Raw genomic sequence first — 20603 nt, forward strand, 5'->3', positions numbered from 1 at the left:
TGCTTCAGATGAACTACCTTCTTTGAGAGCTCATTACAAAGAAAAAGCAGGACGGCAAAAACAATCTTGACCATCCTTGCAACTCAGTAAGCATTAGAGCATATTGTGTATTTTTAGTGTTTCTAATTTGTCTTTCAAACAATTAAATGGCCAAGTTAGCAAAACCAAAAGATAAAATGCAACCTCAACAAATCCATTGAATTGAAATCAATTGAATATAGAGGCCTGCTTTCTGGACATGGGCAGACCAGGGGCGGATCTAAGAATTAAAACAATGGCACCGCATCTGCATCCCCAGCACTTGTATCCCAATGTGTAAAATATTAATTTTGATCATTTTTCTCGACCATATTACAGCAGCGGCGCCTCAATGTAAGACATAAAAAACAAAAAACAAAAACGTCTTTCGGTTAAAGCATAGTCCAAACAAATGACTCTTATGAACTGCTGCGTTTCAATGAATCAAACACATTTAATGCAACCAAACTGTCATTGATCACAAACAACTGACTCTATCTGGCTCTTTAAACGAATCAAAGCATTTGTGTAAATATACTTGGCATAGACTTAAACTTGCTACAGGATTGCATAATACTTGAGAAACAGAAGTTAAATATACCTTACAATCTCATTGAATTTATGTCTTTCCAATCCAGAAATTAGTTTCACATTCAAAATGTGTGCTCCGTGTACCATCCAGGGTTGTTTGCTTTATTGTTGCCACCCCTTAAAATTTTTTTTGAGATCCGCCCCTGGGGCAATAAGACTAATCTTAACTAATACACCTTGAAGAGCGGAAGTAAGAAAAGTTTCGGGAAATAATGTCTAATAGTATCTCACTGCTCAATGTGTGCATATTTTAGTCCTCTTTCATCAAACGTAACCGAGGAAGTCGAAGTCAGCAGATGATTGATTACCGAATTCTTTTGGGGGTTTAGGCCACTGAAAGCTTTGCATCTCCCAATGAAGAGGTGCCTTTTGTTTTTGCTGCTTTCCTTTACCCTAGTGGTGGCTTATATCCTGTGCCTTGTCTTATCACGTCAAAAGAGTTTCCTGCTGCTTGCTCTTTCAAAGTTCCCCACAGAATGGAACAGTGCTGGACATGTCTCCTCCTGTTCTCCCAGCAAAACTTGCACATGGGGTTTTAGAAGTCCTTCTCCTCAGGAGCTCTGCCGGGCATTTCGGAGGCTCTGGACCATGTTTACCTCCATGTCAGTCTCTTCTTGGACACAATGGAGATGAAGTGAGTGAGCAGAGGGAGGTGTGACATCGTGGCAATCATGGCGCTCTGGAAAGGGGATGGTCATTTGTATTCTAATCGGAGGGGTAGTCCTGGATACGCTTAGGTGACTGGAAAACATTCAAGGCAAGAGGAAGTGAATAGACTTACACTGGGCAAGCCTGCTCATACCCACGCTGGTTTAAATCGTCCCTCACAATAGTAGGTAACTCGCGGTCATTTTTTGAGGATAGTGAAAGATGAGTCTGAGATAGGCGTACACATTCCCTGTGGTCTTTTCAAACTTTATCTTTATGAATATCAGTCAGTTTTGATGAAATCCAACTTAGATTCCATGAAGAATGTTATTAGAGAGCTTTACCTACTGGGCAGTTCTCAGCAGGACCGTTTATCCTCCTGAAATTAAAGATGTTCTTCCAGCTCCGTACCCATGCTGTGCCCAAAGAACCTCACATGTAGCCTGGGGATGTCAGAAAAAAGGTAACAGTGGATTAAAGATTAGCAAATAAAATTGAGGGGTTCGACTAATACAAAAAAAATTAAAGATTGTAAAAAGAGTGCAGGGTGAAGAAGCAGTCGATTTCATCCAGCATCCATGCAAACTTTATACTTTTCACTTTGGATAAGAGTTTCTCTCCCCACAATGCCCTGCTGATTGCGGCTCCAGTGGGGAATTAGTCCTTGCTTCATCTCTACTTAAAAAGAGCGATGCATCAGTGCTTTATTCTTTTAATCTGTCATCTACACCTTTCAACTATACACCAAAAAATGTTCATCCTGATACTACTATAAACACCATCTTCCTTATCTCACCTTGTCCATAATTCGGTGTGTCATGGCTGCATTCTTTTTCTTAAAATGGTCTTAACATGTTTTTTTTTAAATGGTCAGAAAAACAGTTTTTTATTTTTTGCTTAAGGTTGTCAAACAAAATACTGTAGCAAGATGGAAGTCCAGTGTATTTACAGCTACAGCAATCTGTCTCATGAGCATAAAAGTGAAATTATTTTTAAATATTAGTAATTAATTTATTAATTCATTAAATAACATTTAATAATTCATAATTAAATTCAAATATATTTTGTTTGTATAGTGTTGATACAATGGACAGACAAAGCAGCTTCAAAGAAATAATTATACTAATAATTAATGTGCAAAAATAATAACAATGCTGTTGATAATAATTCTAACTAATAAAAAGTTAGAAAAAATAACAATAATAATAATAGGCAAATTTAGAGGTACCACAGTTATTAATAAAGATGTCACATTATTATTTAGTAATTTTTCTTCTTAAAAATGCATCTTTTTTTTTGCTGGGAAGCAAATCTTGTTTCAGGGCATTATGCAAAGGGTAACAAGGTTTAGATGAAAACAATCCTGATTTTACTCTTGTATCTGTGTGTAAGTCCCTACTAATGAAGCACCTGTAGATGCTGCTGATGATGATCATGATGATCTGTGTCAGAATCAGAATGGGTGAATACTGAACACCAGCATACATTGATCAATTAATGTCATTAGAACTGGACTCATCAAAACAGTAATATCTTAATATAATGCTTCTTTATCTGTGCTGTTGCCAATCATCGCTCTACTGCAAGAGTCTAAAAGGTGCTCTCTGCATGGCAAAGGGCAGATCAGTAACCAAATGCGTGGGAACATAGCAATCTGTTTGTGTGTGTGTGTGCGTGAGTGTGTTGCGAATGGGGCATGCCAAGTGCATGTCTACACACCCTCTGAATCAGAATTTCTTTTAGGGTTGAACAAACGCAGTGATCCCCCATGCTTAATCAAGACTCGACATCCTTCACTGTCAGAGTGTGTATGTGCTTTCATTTGTGTGTGCAGCAGTGTTTGTTAAGGCCTCCGTGTTTGTGTTGCGTGCACACGTTGACCGAGGTTACTAAAGGATAATGGACGTGCAGGACGAATACTGCTTCTGCAGGACTAAGACAAACATACTGTGACTGGATGCATAAAGAGAGAGGATGAAAGAGAATAAAAGGTGATAAAAATGATGCAAAGCTAATTCGAGTCTGGATTTGCAGTTTGCATAGAATAAATGGGGGGGAAAAAAGTTAAAAAAAACTCAAAAAACATGTAGGCAGAAGTTCAGAGTGAGAACGAAACTATGAGGTTACTAAGGAGAGATAAACTTATGAACTATGAAGATGGATTTAGAATGTACAGTAATTAATAAGGTTTTTGCATTCAAGTGTCCATCAGTGGAGAGTATAATGAATGGATATTTGGTGTAACCCAGATGAGGATGGTTCCTTTTTGAGTCTGGTTCCTCTCATGCTTTCAAGGAACTATGGCAGGGGCAAACTATGGCAAGCTATGTACAAAATTTGCATTTACAATTGGAAAAAAGTCAGATGTAAAAAATAAATTAAATAAAATAGAAATGTAGTAATAATAATAATAATAATAATAATAATAATAATAATAATGATAATAATAAAAATAATAATAAATAAATAAGGAACAACACAACATGCCATAATTAACCAGATATCTAGGAAGTATAATTAACTAAATATCTGGGTAGTAATCTGTGTTTAACAGGTATTTATTTACATTCATCCAGTGGACCTAATTTTAGCTTGTATGTATTGCAAATATTTATGCATACAAGAATTCTAACAAACAGTAGCAAAATAGGATTCCCTGATTGCACTATGATCTGATCACACCGCACAGTGTCCTTACTATTACCATAAGGGAACCTACTGATCCACGTATCTCTCTCTTCTTTCTGCCATCTATTCTCGCTTTCATCTCTCCATCTGCCTCATACTGTCTCAGGGAGTTTTTCCTTCATTAGGAATACACTTGTAGAGATCAAATTATGATGCCAAAAGTTTGCATTCGCAATCTTTTTTAATTCTATGCAATTCAGAGAAAATGTTTAAGGTTTAATGTGCCACACAAATAAAATATTCGAATTGAATAAATATTTTTCAGCTCATGCTCAAAGAAATTTTTTTGTGCACATTAGGTTCAAGGAGGAAGAAATCTCACACAGGACTGCTTTCATTTGTGCAGACACATACATCCTCTGATCTTTAGGCTGTTCATGAGGAATATTCTTAGCTGCACTTATATCCAGAAGTAGGATGTGAGAAGAAAGAGAGCAAAAAGGGAGAGGAAGATACATGGATCAGTTACCATTATTGTTACATAATAGTAACTGTGCATTGTGATCAGATCAGAGTGCAAGTACTATACAAAATGATTTTCGCTAATTATTTGCATAGATATATAATATTATATATAATAGATTGCATAATATTCTAAATATTTAAACACAATGTTCGATTAGCATAAAAAAAGCATATTTAATGCATGTTGCATTGTTGCACCCATGTTAATGTGTTACCTCATGAAAAGACAGAGAAAAACAAGAAAACTCTCAACCAATTTGTTGTGCCAGAGTCAAATTTTTTATCAGGTATTTAAGACGGGATTGGAATTTTGATGAATGCTTGCAACCTTTTTCCATACAATTATCTGCAAACTTCTCACCATAGTAAATTACATTGTTTGTTGTTCTTATAAAGTAACAGTTTCATTGCACAATTTGACTCATCTGAACAGTGGATGTTGAAATATGTCTACCACTTAAACGAGAACATTTATGTAAATTTGTGGTTTATGAGGCTGTTAATTCTAATAAATTGATCCTCTGCAGCAGAGGTAGCTCGTGGTCTTTATTTGCTGGAAAGGTCCTCATGAGAGCCTGTTTCTTCATAGCGTTTGACAATTTTAAAAACTGCACTTGGAAATATGTTTAAAGTTCTTGAGATTTTTTTTAGATTGACTGCCCTTAATTTCTTAAAGTAATGGGGGATTCTCTTTTCTGTTTACTTAACCGAGTGTTTCTTGCCATTAAAAGGCAAGAAATGTCCCAAATGAACTCCTGACACGGCACACCTGTGAACTGAAAACCATTTCAGGTGACTAACTTGTGAAACTGATGAGAGAATGCCATGAGTTTGCTAAGCTGTATTTAAAGCTAAATGTAGCGACTTTGGACAATCAAAAATATAAAACATATTCTGGGTTTTTAACACGTTTGTTACTAAATAATTTCGTACATGATCTATAGTTTTGATGTCCTCAGTATTAATGTTAGATGTTGAATATAATAAAAATAAAGAAAAAACAGGAAAGGACAAGGTGTGTCTAAACTTTTAACTGTATGTTATATATATAGCCTGTCAATATCAGTTTAAATAAACATACAAACGAGGAATTATACTCTTTAATAGTGCCATTAAATGAACAATAAAGACAAATTGCTAATTGACTTTGTGACATGGTCTTTGTTCAGAAGCAATGATGGCCATCCGGATGAATATTCGTGCTGTGTTTCTGCTTTGTCCCCGCTCTCTGCAGTACCCCTCCACTTGTATTGTACGGCAGTGTGTCTTGCGGTCAAGCACCCACTGTGATGATAGAATATGACCGGTCACAGAAGCTGATGTTAGGCAAGAAAGCACACACTCGTTTACTAGCACACACATGGCATATATACACAGTACACATGCTGAGATTGGAGGTAGTTTATCAGCATGCAGTCTTGCAGTAGACATGTTGTCTTCTAACTGCTGTGTAAAGCCCCGCTGAGCACATCAATCACTGCTGCTCCATAATCAGCCCTGAGAATTGCAAGTCAGATCGAAAGCCATGGTCGCATTTCACTGCATGTGGATGATATGGATGGTAGCTGGTCAGTCAGAGATCTTACTATGTTTTGTAAATGGGGTAGTGAGGTGCTTTTACACAACAGCGAGTGTATGTCATAAACAATCAATACAAGCCTATACAATGTTATATTTATATTTTATGCAGTATGTGTATGTACACAATATGGACACTTGAAATAGGATTTGCATGTTAGTTTTGATGATCATATTTTGTATTTAGTCCCCATTTGCTGTTATAATAACCTCCACTCTTCCACTCTGCTCAACTATATTTTGGATAGTGGCTGTGCAGAATGAGATTTGTGCTCAGTACGTAGTTAGTATCTTGTATTGATGTGGAGTAGCCTGGGATGCAATTTATCTAAAAGCTATTTAATAGATATATGCCATTTGGCAAGTACAATCAAATTTAGAGATCAGAATCAGTAAAATCTACTTTCATCGACCTTCTATATACAGTGTGTGTGTGTGTGTGTGTATATATATATATATATATATATATATATATATATATATATATATATATATATATATATATATATATATGCCAATAACTCTTTAATCCATCGTTGTTTTTTTAAAATGGATAATAGATAAAGAACAAACATAACACTATAAAAAAAATAAAAAAAAACTTAATTACAATAATAAATAAAAAAAACAGTATAATATAAATATGTAATTGAGAAATTTGTAAAAACTAACAGCACCGACATCTATGATTTGCCTCTAGAGGCCGCTCTCATAATGACAGCGGACTTCTCAGGCCCTCCATCAACGGACACAACCCGGAAAAACTAAGGATTTTTACAGATAGCCGATAGATGTATTTGAATTTCAATTCATAGAATGAATTTGTGTTAAAGTGTTATTAAAGCGTTCATTTTGACAGCCCTAATATATATTTATATATATATATATATATATATATATATATATATATATATATATATATATATATAAAACCTTCTGTTCTTTTGGTGATGGAATGTCAGAGAGACATTTGCCAGAGCATCTGTATGGCCAAGTGTGCCCAATGGGCAATTGCTTCCTGCCAGAACTCTTCATTATAGGGTTATATATGGCACAAGGATGCAGCACTGTGGGCCTCGTCACTGTGGGTAGTCGGACTGAAACAACATCTTCCAAAACCTTTTATTACTATACTTTTATTTCTCACCCACTCACACATACTCTCTTAACAACCCATGCCTAATGGGGCAGAAGTAACAGCAGGCAGATCACTTTCATCACACAGACACAAATGAATACCGAGAGCCAGGGAGGAGGAGGAAGGTTGTTTTGTCAAGTGTGAAAGCTGCTTTTGAACCTCAGGGCAGTTCAAATCATTTCTGGTAGGCTGAAAGTTCCAGGGCTTGATTTAAGTGTACTGGGGTTGGGATGGCACAAATTGTGAAAGCTGCTTTTGAGTTTGGGTGTGCAAGCAGCTTTCAAACTCGGGGGCAGTCTTATCGAGTTCCTGGTACACCTGAGAGCAGTGCTCTGGGATATAAACTGCAAAAGAGTGTGAAAACTGTCTGCTTCTGGGACTCAGCAGTGGATAATAGATTTGAACTTGAACTCCCATTATTGGAATATAGAAGACATTGAAATGAAAAAAAAAACGTTAAATTTGTTTTGGATATAAAGCTAGCCACTAATAAAGCATATATATATATATATATATATATATATATATATATATATATATATATATATATATATATATATATATTAATCGATTAAATAAAAAAGGTAGGTGGTGAGTAGTGCTGCCATTTTACAAATTCAGGATTCTATAATAAACCAGGGTCACTGACTGTGTAGAATTTCACATCTTTTACCCAAATACCAGGTGGTATCAAAAAGTTACCACATCTGCTATTCTGACCATGTTTACACCCTGTCATTGAGCTTTCCTCATGTGTGAGTTTCTCGCCGGAAACAACATGATCATACTTCCCCACCCACCCTACTCGCCAGAATTGGCAACTGCGCAAGATTTGGCTCCTGCTCTCCAAAAATAAAGATCCAGTTCAAAGGTCGGCATTGACACCATTGCGGAGATCCAGTGTAAATCGTAAAAGGTGCTTCGAAAATAGACTTCCAGGACATATTCCAGAGGTTGCAGGAATGTTTAAAGGCTCTGGCATGGAGAAGCTGATGCTGGATCTGTGATGATCACAAATGTTGACTTTTATCAACACTTTGGTATATACTTTTATACCAAAGACTGTAGAAAGAACATTTACTTATAATCTTATACTCCAGTGTTCATGTTAGTTCTCACTCTCCGGTGTTCTGTATTGTTGAAAGATTTATGATCAAACTCTTGATGTCACCCAAATGAGGATGGGTTCCCCTTTTGAGTCTGGTTCCTCTCAAGGTTTCTTCCTCATAACATCTAAGGGAGTTTTTCCTTGCCACAGTCGCCATGGCTGCTCATCAGGGATAAATACACACCATTCACCTTGACTGTTGATTTCTGTAAAGCTGCTTTGAGACAATGTCTGTTGTGAAAAGCGCTATAGAAATAAACTTGACTTGACTTGAATGCTGGGGGGAACTTTATTGCTGTGCAAAGAGACTATTCTGAAGGTGACACTGTGTAAACTTAGATAAATAAAGTACTGTATTTTCTTGTAAACAGAGCTAGTCTCAAAAATTTTGATACCACCTTGATTGTGTAAGTTGTGTCTGGACCTTTCAGTTTCATTTTACCACTTCAAACATGTTACTGAACAAGGAATTGAACATTCCTGGATGAATACTATCCAGGATGTATTCCCACCTGTTTCTGGATAGGATCTGTCACAACCCTGACCAGGATAAAGTACAGAACTTAAATGAATCAACATATACAAGATTATGCATGTCACCAACAAAGATTTTACGCACAGGATGTATAAAATGGTGCGATTGATCTGCAGTTTGGTAGGAATGTGTCTGTGAAAACAAACCTGGGATAATGATGCAGTCTTCCAAACAATTGTGAAAACACCTGGAGAGAAATATTGACCGGTTGTGGGGCAAAGAATAAAAGAAGCCTGATTAATGTGATTAGACTGAGACCTATCGAGGGGACAGAGACTATATGACCGTAGGTGGTGTGTGGGCTAAAAAGTGACTGTGTGTGTGTCCTCTCTTTGATAATGTGCTGTTGAAACAAAACTCGTCCCTGAATACAAATCTTTGGACCCTGATATTCCATCTTCTATCCATTATAGTATCCTCTATATTAAAAAGCTTTGTTCTAATAACTATGCATCAGTTTGGTAGCAACGACTTCTTAAGACACAACATTTTGTCTTAGGACATCATACATAAAATATCTAATCATTTCCAGTGATCGGTGTTTATATGTGGGCTTTAGATAAGCCATCTTGTATGAACATTAAGGTTATAGGTCTTTTATTACGCTAGTGCTGAAAATTTACCTCAGTGCTGTGCTCGCTGTGCTCGCAGTGCTCGCTGTGGCGACCCCTAATGGGAGCAGCCGAAAGAAGAAGAAGAAGGTGTTTATATGTGGGCTTTAGATAAGCCATCTTGTATGAACATTAAGGTTATAGGTCTTTTATTACGCTAGTGCTGAAAATTTACCTCAGTGAATGCATTTCTTACTTCACCCTTTCCATATGAATTGCCCTTTGACCTACCTGGATAAACAGGACAATAATACAATATATAGCCAAAAGTATTGTGACACCTTACTTTCCCAGGCATATGTGGTTATCACACATTTGTAAAGGATGTCGTTGGACGTGGTAGCTTGAAATTTCCCCCTCACTTTTTACTAGAAAACCCAAACTTCATGATGATATGCTATGCAGGGGTTGGAGCAGAGGATCTCCTGCTATAGAGCTTTGACCTCCACCCTATTAAGCACCTTTAAGATCAAGTGGAAAGCATCCTTACCTCACCTACATCAATACCTGACTTTACTAACACCTTTGTGTTTGAATGAGCACAGATCTCCAAAATCTAGAGAAACATCTTTCCAGAAGAGTGGAGTGAGCAAATTGGGATTAAATGTGGAATGTGATGCTCAAAAAGCACATACCATATTTATAGCCAGGCAATATATTGTATAAAGACACGGTTCATTGAAGAAGTGTGCTGGGGCTGAACACCATTCTCTGCTAATACAAGTGGACTTTCTGATTAAGGGCTTAACCAAATTTATGCCGACTCAACCAATTTGTACTGTACTGACTCATGCATCACAAGGCTGTTTAGTCTGCTAACTGTGCCTAACACAGCTTGAACTCAACATCACCAGGTGTAAAACATCCATCTGTCATTTAATGTGGAATAAGCAAGGATCTGCAGTGATCTCTAAGAAGAGTTGGGTCACCTATCAAGGAGTTCTCCTCCGCTCTGGTTTCCTCTGGCTTGTCCATCAGAGATTTAGTTCTACAGTATATCTAGATTTCTAGACGAAATTTAATTAAATGGAATTTTGGATTTCTTTCCCCTGAATAAAGGGACTTGCACAAGCATTTTCAGTTCTTACTTAAAACAAATTCATCTTTTCTTGACAAACATCTACTTGACATGAAGTCACCTTTGTTTGAACAACAGACTTACACCTTCACATCATCTGCTGCTGAACTAAACCCGCTGTTCAAAAGCATCCAGAGGAAGCCATTAACCTTAATGGTGTCTCAGATAAAACCTGGACAAAGTCTGTTGAATTGCACACTTGACAGGCTGAAACAAAAGACAATAATGAAATCCTTTTCCATAACTGACACCATGGGCCTCAAGTACACAGCATACAAACAGCATACAAAAAAAAGACAGAATAAAGGAACTTGATGGTTGTAGCGCTTCCCCCAAGGCAACTACGGACGGCCTCTTATTAAAGTGAAGATGGCAGTCAAGCTGTTGGACAGAATGCGATTAGAGTTCATAACCAGCAAAAATTTATGCAGTAAAGATCACAGCGCTGTTGTGTTTGTTCTGCTTCTGGCTGTCTGTGTAACTGTGTGAGGAGAGGAGAACTTTGACAGAGAGAGATAAAAAAAAAAAAAAAAAAAAAAACAGCATTTGGGTTGGTTTTTTTTTTTCTTTTTTTTCCATTCTGTAGGCTTTAAGCTGTCGTAGGCTTTTTTTTGCCTTTTATCTAACCTTGAAGTTACATGGAAAGCACTAGACTTGCTTGTATTAATATCAGTCACCATAAGGAGGTATACATTTTCTTTTTTCACTGAGCGCTACCAAGCTATTGCTTGATCTTTAGCGGACATTCTGTTATTTTATTAGCATTTTAACACATTGTTATTTCAAACTTCAGAGAAAAATTTGTTTGGAGATCATAATGCTGTCACAAAGATGTAAACTGGTAGACATAAGGAAACAAAAAAACTGCTCATGAGGATAAAACAGCAACAGAAGATCCACACAAGAGGATATGCCTGGATTGTTTTAGGTTTATTTTTATTTTTTGTACAAAATATTAATAAACTTTCTTTCGGCTTCTCCCATCAGGGGTCACCACAGCGGATCATCCGCATGTTCGATTTGGCACATGTTTTTACGCTGGATGCCCTTCCTAACACAACCCTCCCCATTTATCCGGGCTTGAGACCGGCACTAAGGCTTGTGCAACCCTAATGGCTGGGGTTGGTTCCACGACCGGGGATCGATAATACCACAATATTACCACAAGCAAAGTGTTCAGTTTGAGTTCTGTTCTTTTGTAGTATAGAGCATTTAACAATAGACAATGTTCCTAAGTAGCTTTAGCAGCATTAGTATCTATAAGTCTATTCCTAATAAGTGAGCCAGTAGTGACAATGGCAAAAACTGAGATGGTAAAAGGAAGAAACCTAGAGAGGAACCAGACTCAAAAAGGAACCCATCCTATCTATCTATCTATCTATCTATCTATCTATCTATCTATCTATCTATCTATCTATCTATCTATCTATCTATCTATCTATCTATCTATCTATCTATCTATCTCTCTCTCTCTTTCTTTCTTTCTTTCTTTCTTTCTTTCTTTCTTTCTATCATTCTTTTCCATTGTTTGTTCGTTTTATCCTTCCTTTTTTCTTTCTTTCTTTCTTTCTTTCTTTCTTTCTTTCTTTCTTTCTTTCTTTCTTTCTTTCTTTCTTTCTATCATTCTTTTCCATTGTTTGTTCGTTTTATCCTTCCTTTTTTCTTTCTTTCTTTCTTTCTTTCTTTCTTTCTTTCTTTCTTTCTTTCTTTCTTTCTTTCTTTCTTTCTTTCTTTCTTTCTTTCTTTCATTCTTTTCCATTGTTTGTTCTTTCTATCCTTCCTTTTCTATCTATCTATCTCTTTCTTTCTTTCTTTCTTTCTTTCTTTCTTTCTTTCTTTCTTTCTATCATTCTTTTCCATTCTTCGTTCTTTCTTTCTTTCTTTCTTTCTTTCTTTCTTTCTTTCTTTCTTTCTTTCTTTCTTTCTTTCTTTCTTTCTTATTGGAACAGTGGATTGGTGACAAAAGCCCACGCTACTGCATAACGGCCAGCTCATCATTTCAGTTTCCATGGTGTCTCCTAAAGGGGATGCTTTGACTTTTGATACCGTATTCTAATAGTGGGTAGATTATATAACGTATAAATGAACCAGAGTTAATGTTTGCCAAGTGTTTTTAAATATAGCTGAGCTAAACTTCAGAGCCTTTACAGAATTGCTGCATGTACTGTGGTGGTGTTGCAGAGAGCAGTGTACTGACTGCTTTATGATTATGGCATTCTCTGTGGAATGAATGATTATAGGGCTGATATGCAGCATGCATGGCCAAAATTTCCTTAAGTAAGCAACAGTCCATTGATGCAAAATCACAAGTTGACCTCATGATATTACAGATGGCTCAAATCACTGAAATTTATCCTCATTAAAATGTTGGCCAGAGAGCATTTGGGCTGTATTGATTTATATGAATATTTAAAAAAATGTAAAAAGATATTAACTGTATTAGCTGTCCTGCTTGGTGGCACAGCATATGTGACGTCTGTGGAAAACCTGTGGCTGAATTCTGACAAGCAGCCCAGGGAAAAGATTTGGGCCAAAATGATCTAATGTTTGAATCACTTTTTAAATTACTCTCCTAGCAAAGACGATGTGGATGATCATTGATGTAAAAATGCTCATCTACCTAAAGACATCTAAATTGCATTTTCATAAGAATAAAACATTCTTACTTATTCTCCTTGCACTCTGCCTCAGCTCAAATACAATATCTTACATCTACAGGCAGTTCGTGGGCAGCACTTCCCACACATGCACATGCTCACACATCACACACACTAGCATTCAGAAATGAATGCATACGCCTATATTTTTCCCATTCCAGCTATTCATGTGGAATATTTTACCTCCAAGAAATACAGTTTTTCCTCGATTTAACCCGGTTCATGTTTTCTGTATCTTTTTTTCAGTCTCTCGCCTTCTCACAAGTAAACACAGATTCAGAAACAATCAACAGAAATGGCTGTGAGGAGAAGAGTAACACAACCCTGTCCCTGATCTCCACAGCAGCAAAATGTGTCACACACCACAGTAGAGGCAGTTAATCTTACCAATAAGCAGTATGCAAGAAACATTGCAGTGTGTGTGTGTGTGTGTGTGTGTGTGTGTGTGTGTGTGTGTGTGTGTGTGTGTGTTTTAGGGTGCAAGAAGAGTTTGTATTTTTTGCCCTTGAGATTTAGCTTTAACTATATCATTCTATAAAGAGGGGGAGGTGAAACGTTACTGGTAGTGGGAAAGAAAGAGAAAAAGACAGAAGGAAAAGACATCCCAAGGTGCCTGCATGAACACTTTTAGGATTTGTTTATCTTTTCTCAAAGGAAAGCTCTAGATAGGGCTGTCAGTCAGTACATCCATCTGCCTGTCAGTCAGTCAGTCAGTCCATCTGTGAAATTCTTTCTTTGCATATCCTAGAGATTTTATTAGCTGGGGTCAGAGCCCAGTGTCATTCATGATGCAAGCATTGCATATTGGTGATACCAGGGCTTGAACCCCCGACCTTCCGAACAGTAACCCAGAGCCTTATCCACCGAGCTGCCACGTTCTCCTGGTACAGTGGTTACTGGAACATACCATTGTTTCAAGTCTGTGTGGATGTTTTCTTTATACTGTACTTTTCCCATGCACTGATCAGGATTAACATTATGACCACCTGTCTAATATTGTGTTGGTCCTCTTTTGCTGCCAAAACAGTTCTGACCCATCGAGCATTAACAGCACTATCTTGTCTGTTTGATTGGTCCACACTTCACCAACATCAGTGCCCTGAGCTTACTAATGCTTTTGTGGTTAAATGGATGCAAAAATGACACCAAATGTGGGATCTCAGAGGGCCTTGTGAATGTGACAGCATTTTATCTCATGAATGCACATGAATTGATCAATGGTCCAAGGATCACCTTTATCAAAGCAGTACATGTTTGCTTTTCCCTGAATTGTTGATACTTACAGTACGTCATAATCGGTGCCTCAGCTGGAATGCTGATGCTGAACATGGTGTCTTCCTCTGAAGCAAGCTGTGCCTCAGCACCAGGGGAAATTTACTCAAATCAACAATTCTGCTGGCTGGCATTTTGTAAAACCTTCAACCTATCAAACGCTTTACCAATGCTGCCTTCCTGCATGTACCCTCTAAAATCAGCAGCATCTGGCTACGCTCGCGGCCACGTTTTCTCCTGTTCTGGGTAATTAAAACACATTTTGCAATCTCAAAGCCTTTTTTTTTAAGAGCAATATAATCCAGGTGAAAAGCAGTCTGGGGCACTCATGTCAGGCTCTGTCCTTGAGATAAGGCTGGTGAAGGATCTTTGGTAATTAACAGGGGCTCACTGCAAGCCGGCCACCTCATTTTGTAATCCGCAGCTGAACCTGTAGTGCCACAGTCTTGGTTTTTCGAGGGAGATAAGAAGAAAAGATATCTGCTTTTGTTGGAGAATAGGTTCAGAAGATAGAAAAAAAGGCTTAGATGAGATAATATTGGGCTGTTAGGAGACAAATGGACCTGGATTTGTTTTCTGTTACAAAGATAAAATGGCTTTTCCTTTCTGTTCAAATCTTTATCTCATATCCAGTTCTGGTCTGTACCTTTACATTCGATGGAAAGGCTTAACAGCACCTACTTAACACTGTGTGTTGATGTAATAGTGATGGCGTGTCAGCAGTGTTTGAGATATGTCACACTTCCATTCAAACAATTTTGACAGCACCTTAATGAACTAGTTAAATATGAAAAGTAATACATTTGATAGAATCCCTTTTTATCCTTCGTAGGATTACTTTATTTTACCACTGCTTTCACCTGTGCCTTCCAACTTTAACAAGTATATTATCGACTCATGCTTTTTTGTATTTTATGATGGGGCCAAGGTCAACCATTAGGGGTACAAATAATGACAGCGCTGCAGGGTCATCATCAAGAGTGGGAGATAGAATGATATTACTTGCTCTTACTCATGGAGAAGCAGCACTGATGAATAAAGATGAAAATGTGTCCCTTAATGAAAGATGTGAACTGAAAAATAAAACAAAACAATAATTCTTTAATCTTTTTATTCCGAGTGCCAGGAGGAGAGTATATTTAGGAATAATATATATATATATATATATATATATATATATATATATATATATATATATATATATATATATATATATATACACACACACATTAGGGGTGTAACGGTACACAAAATTTACAGTTAACTACATACCTCAGTTTTTAAGTCATGGTTTGATTTTTGTACGGTTAGTGGAAAGAAACACAGTTAATTATTATTAACATTTGTAATTATCAACAATTTAAACAGTTTTAAATAAAATGCCTGCTTGTTTACATAATATATAGAATAATATTTTATAAAAAAATGTAAACAATGCAATACACGTTTTATTATATTGATTAAATGTAATACTTTATTAAATTGGCATGAATTAAATTGATTAAATAAAAAAGTAAAATAAATAGTTTACATTTGGGTAATACAGATGTGTGTGTGTGTGTGTGTGTGTGTGTGTGTGTGTGTGTGTGTGTGTGTGTGTGTGTGTGTGTTTTATATTTAATATTTAATTTTCTAAAGATATGATCTTTACTGTTACTAAACTGTTCTACTTATTTCAGCATACTTAAACAAATGCTTTTATTCTTTCCATCCTTCAGTCATTCACTCCCTCGATATGTGGAATTGTCAGGATTTTCTTTTTTCACAAGATATTTTTATATCGATATCTATAGTGTTAGCGTTTGCCGCTAACCACGAATTAGCTAGTGACTTACGCTAACGTTATGGATTATTTTGCGTTTTCATGCATGCACAGAGCAAATCGTATTTCCGGTATAGAGTGAGTGGGCACAGTGACACTACGCTAACTCTAGTTTCTTTTTTATACCCTTCGCATTGTTGTGTATGTTTTCAAGAATAATTTTTCTCCTTCTTCTTCTCTCGGCTGCTCCCATCATGGGTCGCCATAGCAAATGATCCGTCTCCATACCCCTTGTCCTCTACAGCTCCCTTTTTCAAACCAACTACCTGCATGTGTTCCCTCAACACATCCATAAACCTCCTTCTTGGTCTTTCTCTTTTCCTCCTTCCTAGCGGCTCAATCCTCAGCATTCTCCTACCAATATACCCCATGTCCCTCCTCCAAAATGTCTTACATGCGCTGTCCCTCTAATAAACTCATTTGTAATCCTGTCCATCGTTGTCACTCCCGGCGAAAACCTCAACATCTTCAGCTGTGCTACCTCCAGCTCCACCTCCTGTCTTTTACTCAATGCCACTGTCTCTAATCCATACAACATCGCAGGTCTCACCACAGTCCTCTAAACTTATATATATATATATATATATATATATATATATATATATATATATATATATATATATATATATATATATATATATGTATGTATATGTGTGTGTGTGTATCTCCATAAATAAGGCTAATGAAATTCACATCTCGATGCATAGCCAACAATATGATAAATTAAAGATGCATATAAAGCAGCTACCGAAGCAGTTCGATTTTGATTTGATTCAACACAGTGATTCAATGCAATACGATGCAAAAAATGGTACAGATAGTTTGCTTTTATTTGTTTGGTTCAGACAGACAGTAAATCATACATTTACTTAAGTGTTGTCTAACTTTTAATGCCTCTCTTTCACAAACAGGCCTTTGTAGTGCAGAAATACAAAAAAGAAAACAGATGTGAAGTGTTCTTTTCCTGTTCTGTTTCCAGGAAGATGCAGCTCTACCTCTGCCATATTAATCTATATTCGAAGCAACCCTCCAGACATGCCTCTGTAGTGTTATGATACGCCGTATTTTCATGTAGCAGCAGCGGTGCTGAGAGAATGCGCTCGAGAAACGCTTTAGCGAGGAGAAATCAATCTCCTTATAAAATATTGCACACAAATTATTGTCACTTTCTAACTAATAAAAAGTATAGCACATCTACTAATAATCATACATAAATAAATCCTCCCTTTTTTGCACTTGCTATAAATTTCATGGATTCTCAATCTTTTTTTATCACTACGCACATTGCCAGACATGTACACAATACCTGTGATTCTTTATGGACCCCATGTAATGTATACTGCTGCTGCTAAAATGGTCTCAAAAGAGCATTCAGTTTGATTGAAGGTTGTTTTTTTCAAGGTGGGGAACTTAACAGGAGAGGAATTGCCAGAAAAGGCACATTAAGACATCTAATTTGTTGTTTGTATTGTGGAAATCAAACAGAAGACTATACGTAGCTTTCCTGCGTATGTTTTCTTCTCCTTGGTCCTCCAGGGCCACTGAAAAATATACTCAATGAATAAAATAGTTTTCTCAATTTGTGAAATGTTTGAGTTTTAGATTATATTTAGATTATATTTGCAAATGGCTTATAGAAGATTAAACTGTATATCTGTTGTGGTATTAATATGAGCTGACTGTAGTAAAAGAATTAACCTTTTTATACCTTTTTCTTTCCTCTTTTTTTGTAATGTAGTGAAGACCACATGTTCTACAACAGACTTTACCTGTAAGAATGGGCAGTGTGTGCCAGGTCGCTGGAAGTGTGACGGAGAGCCTGAATGTCTAGACGGATCTGACGAGTCTGACTCTACATGCAGTAAGTGATATGTGTCAGTGCATGTACTGGAGAACTAATGTTCTCCTTCACGGTCCTTCAATCAGCTGTTATGTTTGCAGAGTAAACAAGCATAATTAGAAAAAATTGCAAAAATTTCTCGAATGGCGCCGAATTTAATGGAAACCTTCCAGAAATTTCACTAAACCAAAAGGTCAGAGTATTTTTTAGATATATTTTGCACATGTATTAGTCAGTGGGAAATTTTCATTTGATTGTTACACTCACAATACACCACAATACACTAATTCCTACACATTCATGCAGTTATCTATATAAGCATAAATGAATGCCCCATACAAGACAAGAGCTTTGGTTAATGTTTATATTATACATTAGAATATCAGTTAAATATGATCTCTGTGACTTTGGCACTGTTGAGTATCTTTCAGGATTTTGGTACACAATAAAATCCACACACTATGGTCAAACAAACAAATATATAAGTAAACAAATAACACCCAATGAGTGTCAGTTTTTATGGTAGAAATTCTTTGTTGATGGGAGCGGTGAGAATAAATGGCCAGACAAAGGCAGCCTGATCAGAAAGTCTACAGTAACTAGAATCACCACTCTTTACAGCCGTGGTGAGTAGAAAAGCATCTCAGGACACACAAACTTGTGCTATAACAGCTCTCTCCTCGACAAAGCATCTTACAAGGTGTCGTAAAAAGGGGCTCATATTTTTCACTGGGCAGAACAGCTGGCCACAATCTGTTCCTGCCAAAGTAATGCAGCAAAGAAAAGCTCATGTTTCTCTTTAGAATGCACTGCAAATGTGTTTGATATTCACTTCTCTCCCTTTCGTCAACCGTGCTGAGGAAGGATAATGAGCAGTCAGCAGTATTTACATGGACTGCATGCATCGAACATCACTATTGGCATTAAAGCATAGTATTATCACCCAAATCAGGATGGGTTCCTCTAGTTCCTTTCAAGAAATCTTCCTCGGAACATCTAAGGGAGTGGTTCCTTGCCACAGTCTGCATGGCTGCTCATCAGGGATAAACACACATCGTTCACCTTAACTCTTAAATTCTGTAAAGCTGCTTTGAGACAATGTCTGTTATGAAAAGCGCTATAGGAATAAACTTGACTTGACTTGACTTGATGGTGGAATTTGGGCAAGAATCTGTAAATGCTTGTCAGTGATGCCCCAGTTTCCAAACAATGACAGTATCAAACTCTGGATGAACTCTCAATGTACATCATCCAACTCTATCTCAACTTATAGGCAAATAGGCTTTTATAACATTTCATAACATTTTATGAACATTTTCCAAATCATATATTTATATTATATTTATAATTTATATAATTATATATCATTTCCTTAAGCCTAGACTGCTGAACCCATGTCCATAATGTCCACAATGTCCATCATGGTGAGCATAGCCATAACTCAGACACTCAAATTACCCTCAGGCAAGCTGCACTTCAGCATGCGCTCATTTCATGATGCAAATACAAGTATAGTGTCAGAGATTATCCTCTTCATGCTAAACGTGAAATACCAGAGCTTGTGGAGAGCATGCTTCTCACAGTGCTCCAGTGCACCTGATTTCCATGTTTATGAAGCTTATTTTTGTTTTTCCCGACAGAGGAGTTATGGTATTGTATGAGGAAGTCAGGTATGTCAGAGAAGTATGTAAGGGTGGTGCAGGACATGTATGAGGACAGTGCGACAGCAGTGTGCAGTAGGAACGACAGACTGGTTTAAGGTGGAGGTTGGACTGCATCAAGGATCGGCTCTGAGCCCTTACCTGTTTGCAGTGGTGATGGACAGGTTGAAGGACGAGGTCAGACAGGAGTCTCCATGGACTATGATGTTTGCGGATGATATTGTTATCAACTATAATCAAATCAAATTCAAATCAAATTTTTATTTGTCACATACACATACATACAGGGTACGACATGCAGTGAAATGCTTTTAACGACGGTAAAAAGGAGAATAAAAATATAAATATAATAACAAAATTTAAAGAAAAATATAATAAGAAAAAGAAGGCAGATAAATAAAGATATAAAGATATATAAATATATATGTATATATACATACATATACATATATACATATATATACACATACACAGAAAATGTACACAGAAAATGTTTATGGCAGTGTGCAGATAACCAGTAAACAGCAGTAAACAAGTTAGGCATGGTTTTTGATTGTCCATGAGTGTCCGTGTGCAGTAAGGTGTGGTGTAAAGTGTCCTTGTGCGGAATGGTGTGGTATAAAAATAAGAATATAAAAAAATATGAAATAAATATGAAAAAGAAAATATGAAATGTTTTACCACAAATGTTATTTGTGGTAAAAGTAGGGAGCAGGTTGAGAAGAGCCTGGAGGGGTGGAGGTACACGCTGGAGAGAAGGGGAATGAAAGTCAGTAGGAGTAACACAGAGTACATGTGTGTGAATGAGAGGGAGGGCAGTGGAGTGATGCGGTTGCAGGAAGAAGAGGTGCTGAAGGTGGAAGAGTTCAGGTACCTGGGGTCAACAGTGCAAA

The 20603-nt window shown here is 36.9% G+C and overlaps 1 protein-coding gene across 6 annotated transcripts in view; it reads left to right on the plus strand.

Annotated features, from left to right (window-relative positions):
* Window positions 1-20603, plus strand: part of lrp8 (low density lipoprotein receptor-related protein 8, apolipoprotein e receptor) — a 195740-nt gene that overhangs the window by 69702 nt on the left and 105435 nt on the right. For all 6 annotated transcript variants that reach the window (XM_046854040.1, XM_046854048.1, XM_046854005.1 and 3 more), the window contains exon 3: window positions 17948-18070. In XM_046854040.1, the coding sequence (XP_046709996.1) occupies window positions 17948-18070 (123 nt within the window). The remainder of the gene's footprint in view (window positions 1-17947; window positions 18071-20603) is intronic.

Source organism: Silurus meridionalis, chromosome 1 (assembly GCF_014805685.1).
Source record: "Silurus meridionalis isolate SWU-2019-XX chromosome 1, ASM1480568v1, whole genome shotgun sequence".
Classification (NCBI taxonomy): Eukaryota; Metazoa; Chordata; class Actinopteri; order Siluriformes; family Siluridae; genus Silurus; species Silurus meridionalis.